General features: G+C 41.0%; 1 protein-coding gene across 2 annotated transcripts in view; it reads left to right on the forward strand.

Moving 5' to 3' along the window:
* Positions 1-786: 786 nt before the first annotated feature.
* The window catches only part of Slc9a2 (solute carrier family 9 member A2), an 80525-nt gene continuing 66916 nt past the window's right edge, over positions 787-14395 (forward strand). Inside the window, exon 1 of one of the 2 annotated variants that reach the window (XM_074050454.1) lies at positions 787-1333. In XM_074050454.1, coding sequence (XP_073906555.1) covers positions 1045-1333 — 289 coding nt within the window. In that variant the 5' untranslated portion in view covers positions 787-1044. Of the gene's footprint in view, positions 1334-2387; positions 6008-14395 lie in introns of those variants that run through there. The other variant, XM_074050455.1, reaches the window with a different exon arrangement.

Here is a 14395-nt window from a genome sequence, read left to right on the forward strand (position 1 = left end):
ATTTCGGATGCCCTCGTACATGTTCACCTCTAAGCCTAAAAACAGAGAAAGATGTTTTTCTTTTTCGTGAGCTGGGGGAGGGAGGACAAAATTGCACTGGACAGAGTTACAGTAAGTGAAAGCAGCACAAGGTGGAAGTGACAGGATTCCTGGGGAGCGTGGGAATGCTGCCTTAGAACAGGGGAGTTTCCTGCACTGAGAACGCACCTGTTGCTTCTCCAAAGGGTGCAAACTAAGATTTTTCTAAACTTTCTGCACAGCCAGACAGCTCCGTTGTGTGTCAGACCTCAGCAGCGCCTGGGTTGGGATGACTGCACCCCTATTCCACCCACCCTCCTTCTCCAGACCACCCAAGCCTGCGGCGCCTCCTCGAGTGCCCAGCGCACAGGGTGTCTTCTTGCAGGAGCCTGCGGGGAGAAAGTGCGAGACGCGTGGGTCGCGTCGGTCCCTTCACTGGATGGACGCCCAACGCTGCCTCCGGGGCGGGGACAGCTCCAGTCACCCTGAGCGCGGTGTGGCGATTCCACCCCCAGCTCGCCAGCTCCGGGGGAGGGGAGGGGACAGGTCTTGGCACACGGTCCTAGCGAGAAAGCATAGCCATCGCCCCCGCGGCCACAGGGCCCGGTGCAGCCCGCGGGCTCTGGCAGGTGCACGGCGCACAGGTCGGGTCCCTGCGTCCTCCCGCCCTGCGGCCCCGGCGCCGCGCCTGCCCCGCCCCCGCCCCCGTCCCGCCCCGGGCAGGGCCTGTAGCTGCGGCCGCGAGCCGCGGACCGGGCATGGGCGGACGGCGGGCCGCGGAGGGCGGCTGAGCGCTGCAGAGTCCACGCAGTGGCCTCCAGTCGCCGTGCGCGCCCTTCCTGGCTGTCCCCATTAGAGCAGAGACCCAGCCCTTTGGCTGCAGAGAGCCGGCCCCGCGGCGGCGGTGGGTAACTCTTGCTGTCCCGCTCTTCATGGGACCGAGCTGGTGGCGCTGTCCCAGCGCGATGCGCTGAGAACGCCAAGGGCCAAGTGCCCCGCTGCTCTACTGCACCGGGAGCCGACCCCATGGAGCCCGCGAGTACCGGGCGGAGTGTGCGGGCGCCGCCGCCCGGGCTGCTGCTGCTGCTGCTCCTGCAGGTGGCCGGACCGGCAGGATCCCTGGCCGAGACCCTGCTGGACGCGCCCAAGGCCAAGGGCACCAACTCCAACCCGCCTAGCCCCGCGAGCGTGGTGGCCCCGGGAACGACGCCGTTCGAGGAAAGTAGACTGCCGGTGTTCACCCTGGATTACCCCCACGTGCAAATCCCCTTCGAGATCACCCTGTGGATACTGCTGGCCTCCCTAGCCAAGATCGGTGAGCGAGCTGGACCCGCGGAATGGGGGCGGGAGAGATCGGGATGGGGACGCCAAATAGGACACTTGATCTCCAGGTCCTGGCCACCTCTCCTTGAATCAAGACAGGGTGACAGAGCAGCTTCTGTCAGGTAATGAAGTCCCTGAAAAAGGTCATTTCATGCTTTGGTTCTTTAGTGGATCTTGGCCTTGAAATGCCCCGAAGTGATTACCCATAGAAACTTGGCGGTTTGCTGCGGATTGTGCATAGAACGCCAAGTTTGACAGCTCTCTGCCCAAGTGGAGTGAGAACAGTTTGCTGAGGCAGGAAGCCGCAAGGCTGAAGAGTATGTCACCTACTGGGAGAGAGGGGCCAGCCAGCACCAGGGCTAAAATCCTTATAGTCCAGGATGCCTTGAGGAAGAGAACACTTTGGGTGTGACACAGACTCTGTGGTGCCCCTGACTAATGAAGAGCAGACAAGGGGACCAGAATCACCTGAGTGCCTTGTAGCTGCAACAGGAGCACCTTGTCTTCTCTCTCTTGGGCTGCCACTCTCTCTAGGAAGCTTTTTCTTTAGCAGTCATGTCACTCAGGCCCGTGAGGCACATACATATTTAAAATAAATGAAACCACCATCCTTTTGTAATTCTGTGCCTTTAAAAATTAGCGTATATTAATTGTACAAATGGGTTTAGATGAGATATTTCAACACATGCATATAATATAACCCTTTTTACTACTCTTTCCTGTGCCCCTCTCTGTACCCCCTTTTAAACAGTTTTCAGTGTATTTTATTATGTTATTTTCATACAAATATGCAAAGTACTTCAATCATCATCACCCCACATTACTCTCTCATTTCCACCTCCCCTTTCCCATTGCCTCTGCCCCCCCTCCCAGAAAAACCAGACCATTCTTTACTCTTATTTGGAAAGTAGAAAGCTCAGTGGATTTTCTCATCTTCTTTACCTTCCCCATTCCTGATCTTTTATGTTATAATCATGGTGCTTTATTTTACTTTATATTATTAAGGCTTTAAAAATCTTAAAATATATTAACTACTGTTGTACTATTCAAAAAACTTATAAGGTCAACAGAATGTATGAGTTGCCTGTGTTTCACACATTTGCCTCCTGAGGTGAGGGAGTTTCCCATAAAGTATGAAAAGATGCATTGTCTATCATCCTCAGGGAGCTTCTTGATCAGCAGAGAGAGGCACTGGGGACTAGAGCACAGGAAGTGCTAAGTAGGGTGACAAGTTTGCAAAATATGATATGGCAGTGTAGGGAGGCAGGGATCACCTCCCCAGGGAGAGGAAGTATAGAAACTGTATTTTCAAGGATGATCAAGGTCTGGTCCATTGGAGATGACAAGCAACAACATTCTAGAGATGATGAGCAAAGGCATAAAGGAGAGGAGGAGCCCAAGGCAGGTGGGAGGGACAGTTTATAGGAGGGTGGAAGTTGGAAGAGGTAATCCTGCAGCACACTTCCCATGTCAGATTAAATTAATTAGACTGTACTGGTGGTGAACTGAGGATCCCCAAGCAGCCTGTGTTAATGACTTTGTAGTATATAATTGCCTGACTTTGGCATGGCTGTGTCTGTTGAGTGTTTAATTCTGCCTGAGTAATGGTCAAGGGAAAGGGACTTCCCATCTACCTATTTATGGTCATCTATGGTGTATATCTAACAATACACTCAGAGGCCATGTCTTCACATGACCCTCACAGCATATCTGCCCCGGAGCAAATGCAGGCCCTCATACTCTCCCCTGAGAGAGGGAGAAATTCAAGCTGGAGAATTTATACCCAGGGCAGGCAGGGTCAGGAGCCAAATGCTCCCTCTCTCACATGGTCTGAGCCCGGAGTCTCCATCACTCCATGGCTGTGTGGTACCCTGTGCCATTACTGCTTCTCTAAAGCCTTTTCTATCTCCACACTTCCCTCTGTTCTTTGCTCCTGATTATTTTAATCAGATTAATTACACTAATTATAGCCGCTAGTACACAGTTAAGTTCATTATCCCTAATTTTCACAGCTTCCATCCTGGGGAGATAGGATGGCCCTTTTTTGTATAGGAGGAAACTGAGACGCAGTGAGGTGAGCTTGCTGGTGGGTGGTGATCCAGAGAGCCACCCAGCTCTGTGTGATGTTTCATCTTTGTGTCAGCTTTGGAGTCTTGCTCTGTTGTGAAAATAAATGGGCATGGATGTGTCAAGCATTCTTAGAACAGTGGCAAGGAGGGGGTGTGACATGAGTACTGTCATTATTAATGGCAGTGGTCCTGGCACAGTGAGGACAGCAGCAGGAGTAGCTGCGATGTTCTTGGCACTTTAGTCCTGAGCTGTCTCCAGGCTTCTCTCCTGTCTTAGCCTCAGTCCTTTTCACAAGTCCTTATTCAATGGGTGGCCCTGTGTCCTTGCTCTCATACCGTTGTATTCCATCTGTCTCATTTCACCTTATCATTTTAATTGTGGGGTATTTTGGTAAAAGGTGTTCTTGCTTGTGTGCATCTAGATTTATTTGCCCCATTAGCAGTTTTCCTAGCCCAGATGTCTGTAGGTTCCCTGGACCACGTTTATACTTGTCACCATTCCTGCCCAACCTGTGTTATATTTGACAATGGAAATCATTCCACGTTGTACTTGTGTTTCTCCTTCCCCATCCATCTGCCTTCCCTGAATTCTGTGTCTCTGGCTCCTGTCTTTTCTCTCCTCACTGAATCTGAGATGCTCCTGTCTCCTGTCCAGAGAGGGATCTGAGCAGCCAGGTCCAGACTGTCATGATAAGGTGAAGGTTATAGATTTCAGGGCAGGAAGTGGAGCTTTTGAGACCCTACAGCTAGTACTTCAGGTCTTTTGCTATATTCTTCTTTTTTGTTTTTCTTTGTTTGGTGGTATTAGGGGTGGAACTCAGGACCTCAGTCTTGCTAGGCAAGCACCCTACTACTTAAGCCACAACCCAATCCTTTTGCTGTAGTTGGTTTTTCAGATACAGTCTTCTGCTTTTTCAAGTGTGTTCCTGGAAGAAACTGAAAATGTCACAAATCCCCAACTCTCCCTTCAGGCCCTCAACTCTCTGTTTGGATTTGAACAAGACTGTGGGATACTTTCATAGATTATTAAACAGAAATGAAACTATTGAAGGTTTTAAAAAAATTTTAGATTGGCTAGGCTATTATTTTGAGGGGTAAATTACATGTCTTAAGTCTCTCATATTTGGAAAGGAGGGTAAGTTGAGCTGTGCAGAGGACACTAGGCTATCAGGTAACCCAAATGGCAAATCACAAGGAGTACTATGGTTTCTTTGGGGCATTTTTATGGAAGTACTCAGTGTACCTGAACTTACCTGCCTCAGAGAACATGGAGAAACATTACCAGTGATTAATCTTAACAAGGATGGACAGCTTGACCAAAGTTGAAATTCCTAATAACATTTGCAGGAGGTTTAAATAATGCTTGATAGTGAATTTATAACAGTTTTCTAAGTTACAGCATATTGTAACCTTAGAAATACACTTACAAGTGAGAAAACAGATATGGAAAAACATGAAATAATTCAGCTTAACTTCATGTTTTATTTGATTATTGGGAAAAATCAACTTCCTAATTACACAGTTTAAGAAAAGCAGTTCTGTGATTACAAAGTTTCCTAAAAAGATGAGGATAACAGTAAACGAAGATAATGTATGTGGAGTAGACTAACAAAACAAACAAAAGAACATAGTAAATTTAGTACACCTTGGAAAAGCTTTAAACGTTTTGGCAAGAAACATTTCCTAGTTTGATTTTCCCTTGGGTCCCCACACATGTGAATTTTTATTATTCTTTCACTTTGAATATTTATATTCTGAGTAACCGTCGGGATTTTTTCATAGTTATAAATACACCCTTTGCCTGGTAAATTCTGTGTGCAGGGATGGAGTTGTATAGCTTGAAATATTACGTAGCCAATGAATTAAGAAGAGAAAAAAATTCCTGCTGTGTTTTAAGATTGTCTGTTCTAATTTCTTTGCCCACAAAGTGAGGTTCCTGCTAACCTGAGTGAGTATGGATCTTGATTGTGTGCTCTTTGTTCAGGGTTCAAGGACAAAACTCCGGGTCTCCTGTTCTTCAAAGTAACAGAATTCTCTTCCTTGTCCTCAGCTGCTTCTTGCACCCCTTCCGCTGTCTTGTGTTCTTTTGGGGGCTGCTCTGTCTGCCTTCCTTCAAGGTGCACTGGCCATGCTGTCCTTTTCATTTCCTTTGTCTGAAAATCAAATAACTTGTGTTCTTATTATTTTAAGGGAAAGATAGGAAGCAATTTGGCCCATGCAGATGTCTCCTCTGGGCTCCAGGTTGTCCTGAATTTGAAATATGAAACTCAAGAGTTACATATCTCTCTGAATTTAAAGATTTCCATCTCTGAAAATACTTTTCCTTGCACTTGGTTTGTTTCTCTTTGTCCTTTTTTGTTTACCTGAGCATTATATACCAGAGGTTGGTCAAGGAATAAAGCATGTGGGTTGTCACCCATTATTTGAACCACCTCTCACTTTTAGCACACTTCTAACATCAGGTGTTCCTGGTGACGTGTATTGGATCTTAATAACACCAAAGACTCTATCTGTCCCCCTGGGCTGCCTGTCAGACTTCGGTATTCTCTCTAAAGAATGACTTCAGCCCTTCTCATTTCTTTCTGAAGACAACTCAGGTGTAGTTTCAGATTTTTATACCTATGCTCTACTGATGAAGCCTTTTAGAATAATAGTGGATAACTTATCACTAATTAAAAATTTTACTGTTTATCAACTTAAACAAGGACAAAATATTTATCATTACTAAGATGCTTCATTTCTTGCAGAATTTTTCACATATCTTAAACATATTTAAGCCCTAAGAAATATATAAAGAATGTCTTATATAAAGTTGTTTGTTCATTGTTGGGTTGTAAAAACTTACCTGTAAAACCAGGTGAATTATTGTCTTGATATATGGATAGATTTTGACTAATGATTCAATTGATTTAATCTTTACAGTTCTATTTGGTTTTTCTGTGTCTTCTTGGTTCAGTTGAGGTGCTATGTATTTTTGCTTCATATGAGTTTTTACATTTATTGGAAGACCTCTATTTTATCTGCATTATTGTTCTTCTTTTTATTCCTAATATTTTTCTTTTTCTTTTTTTTGTTTTTGGCAATGCCAAAGTTTGAACTCAGGGCTTTATGCTTGCTAGACAAGTGATCTACCACTGGAGTCACTTCTCCAGCCCATTTTTGCTTTAGTCATATTTTAATAAGGTCTTATGTTTCTAATAAGGGCCAATCTTGGTCACAATCTTCCTACCTGCTCTTCCTGCATATCTGAGATTATTGACACACACCACCACTAACTGGCTTATTTGTTGAAATGAGGTGTCCCTGACTTTTGCCCAGGCTGGCCTCCCTCTCTCCACCTCCTGAGTAGCTGGGATTATAGCTATGAGCCACTATTCCTGGTCCTAATACTTTTATTCTTTCCTTTCTTTACATTGATCAAAATTCTCAGAAGTTTATTAATCTTATATTTAAAAAATAATTAGTTTTCAGTTGCTGTCTAATTTGAGTGCCTGCTTTTACCGTTAAGATTAACTTACTCCTATTTTCTTTTAGTTTATTTATTTATTTAATTCTTGAACTGAAAGCTTGGATCACTCATTGTTGAATTTACTCAGTTTATGATGTATCAATTTCCATTTTATAAGAGTAATTAATCCCTGAAAAGCACTAATAGTCGAAACATAATTGCTATTATTTTCAACAATTTCAGTGGTATTGAATGCTATGTATGCTCTTATGAACCTCTGGGTTCCAAAATTTACATGCACTTATACTGAAATGACATTAGCTTTATTAAAATAGACAAATTACTTCAACAGGTTGCTTTGTAATTTTAATTCTTTTTTCTTTTCTTTTTTGGTGGGACTGGAGTTCGAACTCAGGGCTTTTGTACTTGCAAAGCAGGTACTCTACCACTTGAGTCACATCTCCAGTCCATTTTGCTCCGGTTATTTTGGAGATTTGGGGGTCTCACGAACTACTTGTCCAGACTGGTCTCTAACTGCAATCCTCCTTATCTCCTACTTGTCCTAAGTAGCTGGACTGCAGGCATGAGCCACTGGTGCCTGGCTGTCATTACAGTTCTTAATAAGTGATTTTTATCTTCATCATTTTCTCCAGAATGTGGTATTTTTTTGTGCTTATTAAATTCAAAGTTACAATTTGTTGTGTACTTAAAGCTAAGTCACAAAGAAGACACAGTTATGATACTGAGAGTTTGTATGATTTAATTTTATAATAATAAATAGTAACAATAAAGAATATAGTAAAGAAAATATTTCAGGAGAATAATGCAAATAAAATAATACTTTCCAAATAAGTTGCATATCATAATTACTACTATTAAGTAGCAAACCATAGGCTTTCAGAGAGAGGAGAACTTAATACAAAATATCACTGATCAACCTGAAAAGATCACTGCTTGATGGATCTCATTTGAGCCACAAAATTAAAGTGTGTAAAGTCAGCTTGACCTTCATGAAATCAAAGAAATGTCCTAGGAACTAAAATATTATTAAATGTAATTCTTCTTAAAGATAAATTCTCATAATTCAAATGGTGTTTTCTAGAATAGTGGTAGGCTGTGTACTAACGGCTAGGCTAGAACCCCACCTTTCTGTCCTGCTTTAGTCACATTGCAGTTTTGATATGTAAAGTTTTCACTGTCATTCAGCTTTCAGTATTTTAAAATTCCTTTGTGATCTTTTATTGTAAACTCAATAATTATTCAGAATTTTACATTTTGGTTAATAAACACATGGAGATTTGTGTTTTTGAATTTTATACCTAGTCTATTACATTTTGGTCACATAAGTATGCTATTGATTTTTAATATTGATTGGGATGTCCTCTGTGACTTTACATGTGGCCATTTTTAAAACTACCTTTTCCATGTTAACTTGAAGAAGAATGTATATTCTCCATTGCTACAGGATTATGCACATGTATTCATGCACATATATAGAGACAAGATCAACTTTCTAATTATGGTGGTAAAATCTTCAATAGCATTATAATATTTTTGGCTACTTTATCAGTTTCTGAGCTACACAAAATCAACTTCTAGGGTTGTGATGGCAATGACTGTAATTCTGTCAGTTTTTATGCTATGTTCTTAGGTACATACTGATTCAATATTCTTATATCTTCTGAATGAGTTCTTCCTTTATACTTTTCTTGGGCCTCAAAGTTAATTTTTTCCCTTGTATAACTATTGCTATTCAAAAGAAGTGGATTTCACATAGTCTTTTCCCGTATCTGTGTTTTCTATGTTAGCATCTTCCAGATATATCTTTTCTCACATATTTGCTAGCAAATCAGCTGCATCATTTTCATTTTGACATATCTCATTAAACCACATATAGCTGGATTTTTGTGTTATTAAATTTTGAAATCTCTGTAGTTTACAAAATAGGAGTGTAATTAATTTATTTCATGGCTATATTCCGCTCATAAAATGTCACAGTAACTTCTCTTTAATGTAAGATGAAAATAATTGTTCTTTCCTCATTTTTTTTTTCTGCAGGATGTAGAAATGTGACTATGATACCTTTGTTTTACCTTCTCTATTTTCATTCTTGAATAGCTCAGTAGCTGAGGAAGTTTTGGACCTAAATTTTGGAAAAGATATCCTCAGATTAAAAGAGGAAAGGCTTTATTTTAATTCCAGTTCTACCACTAACTTGGTCTTAAGGCCCTGGCAAGTCTTCACCTACTTGGTTCTCTCTCTTGAATAGTCAAAGTTGGAATATATATATCTTCCCCATATGTTTAATATTTTTATAAGGCTAAAATGAGATTCTCTGTTGAGGAAAAAGTCATTTAAAAAAGTTTTTACTGCCATAGAAAAAGATACTTAAGCCAAAACAACCATGTATTTATTATATTAAATATGGAGACATGGGCATTTGTCATTCTAAGTGATACCTGCACAATTACAGGTTCCTCTTTTAAAATTACATCTTTGAAATATAATGAATCATAATTGATGTACTTCCTGCAACAATGCTGTACATTGTTCATCACTATTCATGGGCTTTCTAATCTTGGTTTTTTCAATTTAATCCCTTGTTTGAAGATGTCTTCTCCCTCTCCAGGGAAGGAGAGGGTGATTCTTTGGATAGCTTTACATATGGCTGTGGCAGAATCACACGTTACAGGTGAATTGCATTATTACTTTATATTGTCATGCAAAAGCTCATGTGAGAAAGAAAAAAAAACAAAGCTCACAATTAAATTTAGAAATTTCTACTGAAGGCTGGGAATGTGTCTAAGCTGTAAAGCACTTACCTAATATTAATGCGTCCAATCCCCAGCCCCACAAAAAGACATTTCTACTGAAAATGAGTTAGATCACGCAAATGCCTGCTCTATGTAGAGAAAGACTCTGAAGATGCTGAAGGGTTTTTTTATCCATAGAGAGTTCCATTAGGGAGTCACAGGCACTGAAACGACTCCATTGCCATATTTCTGTGACTCTACCTCTGGTAATTCTGCTACTCCCAATTCCCAGGCTAGTTTCCTAAGAACCTACAGGCTAAAACCCTGGCAGTGTAATATGACCAGTATCACCTTTCTTGTGGCATTGAAGGGTGGAGATGGGTGAGACTCTGTTAACAGTTTCTTTCATAAAATAATAATAGCTAACAAGGATGCAGCATTACTCCCTGCCAGTTATTTGGGCCAAATGATTTTCATTCATTATCTTATTTAATCCTTACAGTAACTTCATTATTACTATCCTCAGATTTTAAAAATAGATGAAGAAACAAGATTTACAGGGCTTAGGTAAATTGTCCAAGGCCTCATACCTTTCAAGAGGTAGAGGTGGGTCCTCAGCTTATTCTTCATTCCTCTGTGTCTGGCACTGTCACCCTGCTTCTCATGGGAAAGAATGTCAGAGCACAGTTGGCCACCTGTGGTCTGTGGGATCTGCATCTGTCAAGTCAACCAATAGCAGATCAAAACCATTAGGAAAAATGTGTCTATACTGAACACCTGCACACAGGCAGACTTTTTTTCTTGTCATTAGTCCCTAAACAATATAATGTGGCAACCATTTACAGAGCATGTACTTTGTATTAGGTATTATAAGTCAACTAGAGATGGTTGAAAGTATGCAGGAGGATGTGGGTAGATTCCATGGAATATTGTTTGTATATAATACTTGTATATTATTGGTATATAATATTTCATGTAAGGACTTAAGTATGCACAGATTTTGGTATCTGAGAGAGATCCTGGAACTAATGCCCAAGGATATCAAGGGTGAGCTATACTCCCATCTGTATATTAAAAAATACTATATTTCCATCAGTGGTCTCCAAAGTGCTTTCATTTTCTTAATCTTACCCACTTTTCACACAAAGTCAAAGAACTGCACTTGTGTCACGTGATCAACCCTATTGCCTCATTTTGACAATCTTAGACTATCGTTGTGAAATTGGACACAATCAGGATCATTGTGAGAACCAACTACGATAATACATGAAAGCAAATTGTGCTCCAAAGTTACGGATAATATGACCTCATGACAACTCTGTTGGGTAGGACAGAAAGAACAAGATGGCAGAACTCACTGGTAGTTCTAAAGTTAGAATGTGAATCTAGAACTTTTGGGCCTTAGTCCAGCCTTTTCCATGATGTGGAGAACGTGAAACTTTAATGCTTTTGAAATACAGTAGCCCTCCTGATCTGTGGTTTTCTTTTCCACAGTTTCAGTTACTCACAGTCAACTATGGCCTGAAAATTTAATATTTGTCTTGATTCTTTCAAGAGAAAATGATCATGTAACTTTTATTACAATACATTGTTATAATTGTTTATTTTATTATTAGTTATTGTTGTCAATCTCTTACCATGTCTAAGTTATAAGTCATACGTTGTCACAGGTAATAGAGAGTTTAGTACTGTTTGTGGTTTCAGGCATCTGCTAGGGCCATTGAAACAAGTCCCTGATGGATTTAACTAGTTAAGGATTCCTAGGTTAAAGAAAAGTTCAACCCATATAAGTTGGGCTTCTCTATAGATTCTAACAAATTTACAGGAGAAAGGCGTATTAACTATGCTTCATTGTTGCACACACATATTAAGTGGTACATATAGTAATGCACATATGGACTCATGTACATACAAATGACATTCATTAGGAGGTAAGCTTCATGAGGGAAAGGACTTTGTCTTTGTCTGGAGCATAGTAGATCCCAAATATAATTACTGAGTAAATGAGCAAGTAATATTTAGAAACAGTTTTTATTTCACCACACCTTCATTGTGTGACAATTAAGGTCACCATATACTCTGGTTTGTGCATGACATCTATGGTTTACATTTGTTGTCCTGGCATATACATTATTAATGTTCTCTTTCAAGTATCTAAGTTTTAATGATTATTTGGTCTCTTCACTTACTAATAATGCATATGCTATTATTAGATGTATTTCAAGTGGTAACTTAAACTCTGGTGTTCATGTCCCAGCTCTTCCACTTACTATTTGTGGATTTACAGTGACTTAATTAACCTTGCTAACCTCTGTTATTTCATCTGTCAACTGGGATCATAATAATGGTACTTGCTTCATTCATTTGCTCTTAGGATAGAATTAATGCATTTACAAAACTTGCTATCCTAAAGATCTCAGAAATTTGGATAGTCTTTGACAAGAACAGATTTCTTGCTTGCTTCCTTCCCCAAGGATATCATTATATCACGAAAGTCTATTTTGTTCATTTGTTCCATGACACTTTCTTAGATTGTTTAGATGTTCTGGTTTCCTGCTGTTGGTGTTATGAATAGATTTCTTTCCAAATCATACAGATTTCAGTTTCCAATGTTGCATAAGTTAAAAAAAAAGAAAATCATCTTTCTACTTCCGCTAAGTGAGTTTTCAATGGAAAAGAAAGGCAGTGCACACCCATTGTTTTATTCTTGGAGGCTGAAGACTGAATAGCCAGGCATAACAGATGGAGGCAGAAGACAGGGTGGGAAGGTGAGGCTTACACACCGGCAAGTGAGCCTTCCCTGCAGGAGCCCACTCTCTCTTTGATCTGCCCCTGGAAGACCCCGAACAAGCTGCTTGGTCCCCTGTATGTCATCAGGGTCTGCAGACATGTCGGTTTGTGCACAAAGGATGGAAATACATCTTTCAGAAGATGCTTTCTAAGTCTCTGCACTGAGGAATTTCTTTAGGACTCTAAGAAAGAAATTGAAAGCAATATATCTCCTAAACTAATTGATGCTTTTATAAAACTGTCAGCCAGTGCTCTTCATCTTCAGTGACCTAAGGCAGAATCACAAATGGGCTGACTGTACATTGTCTTTTACAAAACACTAGACTGATTTAAACTCCAGGTCCTCCGGGTTAGGAAGGAATCACTGTTAGTGCCAACAACCCTGAGCTGCTTTCTTGGGAGCAGGGCATCCTTTGTCAGGTCTCTTGTGAAATGTCTGGGAAGTTGTGGAAGACACTGGCCCCAGTCTGAGTAGCTTACAATTTTAAGGGAAATCAGAAATCATATGTGCCTGTGAGAAATAGCACAGGTCCAGTCTCTCTGTGTCTGATGCCCAAGCTAACTTTCTTCAGAGCTTTTATCACCCTCTCTCTTGGTTATTTATTCATAAGTAGGCTGCTATTCACTGGCCATCCCTCTCTTCTTTGTGTCTTTTTGCTTGGTTTTGATGTTTCAATTTTGAAGCCAGTGAAACCAACAGAACCCTGACTGTTCTTAGATGTGAACAAATGGGTATAGTTGGCAACTCCCTGGCTCTCCATTTTTCCATCAGATGTGTTCATAGATTTGACTGTTATTTTAAAGAAACGTAATAACTACGATGACAGTGGATCCACAAGACTCTCCATCTGGTCTGAAGATGTGTGTGCTTATCCTGATCCTGGTGAAGAGCCCCTTGGTCTGCAAGGGAGGGCAAGTGGGAGGGAACATGGTGCTGCAGACCACCGAGTCGGTCATCGGAAGTCAGGGAGGAGGCGCAGTGAAGGAAAGGATATCATTCTAAGTAGTAGAGAAAATAGTGTAATTTACCAAATATGGTAGTTTCTTAGTTTAGCCTGGCCCACCAGAGTACAAATGTTTCTCCTGCCACATAAATAACTAGTGACTGCCGTTGAGTGTTAGCAACCACTTAATTGAAAAATGAAATTAGGTAGCAATTACTGTCAATTGTGGGTTCCTTTCCTATACTTTCATCTATGTATTTTAAGCAACTGGTAAATTTGTTTAGCAGCCAGGCCCCTGAAGGTATAAAAACCAACAGAAAATAAAGCTTCCACAGGAGGAGGTGGGGTGGGCGGGGTGGACTCCCTGGAAAAGCTTGTCCAACGTAATGACAGCAGTATGCAAACAACTAAACCAAAATTGGCATAAATCATTTACTAACACATGGGTTGAAAGAATGACAAAGCCGAGAACTTAACAACTAGCCCAGGGCAATAGAGTAAAATTACTTTCAACTCTTGGCCTGCATGGAAAAATTTGAATCTAGCTCACAGTATACCAGAGTCCTTATCACCATCAACCAGCATCACACTCCTTCCCCCTGATCCAGCTATGCAAAGTATGTCAAGAAATAGGCACCACAACTTGCTGGGACGCTGCCGTTCTTCCTAAATAGTGCTTCTGCAGTGGAAAGTTTAACCCGTGTAACAATCCCTGCAGTTTGAATTCTCCCTTGGTTAAACCCCTTGATTAAATAGTATTTTTAAATGGGAAGGGGATAAAAATAATAAATGGGGGGCCTATAGCCTCTAAGAGGTGAGACTCAGTAGAGATGAAGACGTTTGAGAGCAAAAATCTTCTGTTGAATCTGCTTCATAGCTGTAAAACCTAAGCCTGCTGTGTGAACCAGACTCGGTGCTATGCCTCGCTTGAAACATGAGACCAGGACTTCTCTAACTAAGAATAGGCAGCGTGTCCAAGAGCAGCACTCGGTGTTTTAACAGCAAGGATCTTGTTTCCCACATGGCTTGATTAGAAATTGTCTTGGCATC

Source organism: Castor canadensis, chromosome 12 (genome assembly GCF_047511655.1).
Source record: "Castor canadensis chromosome 12, mCasCan1.hap1v2, whole genome shotgun sequence".
NCBI classification, from domain to species: Eukaryota; Metazoa; Chordata; class Mammalia; order Rodentia; family Castoridae; genus Castor; species Castor canadensis.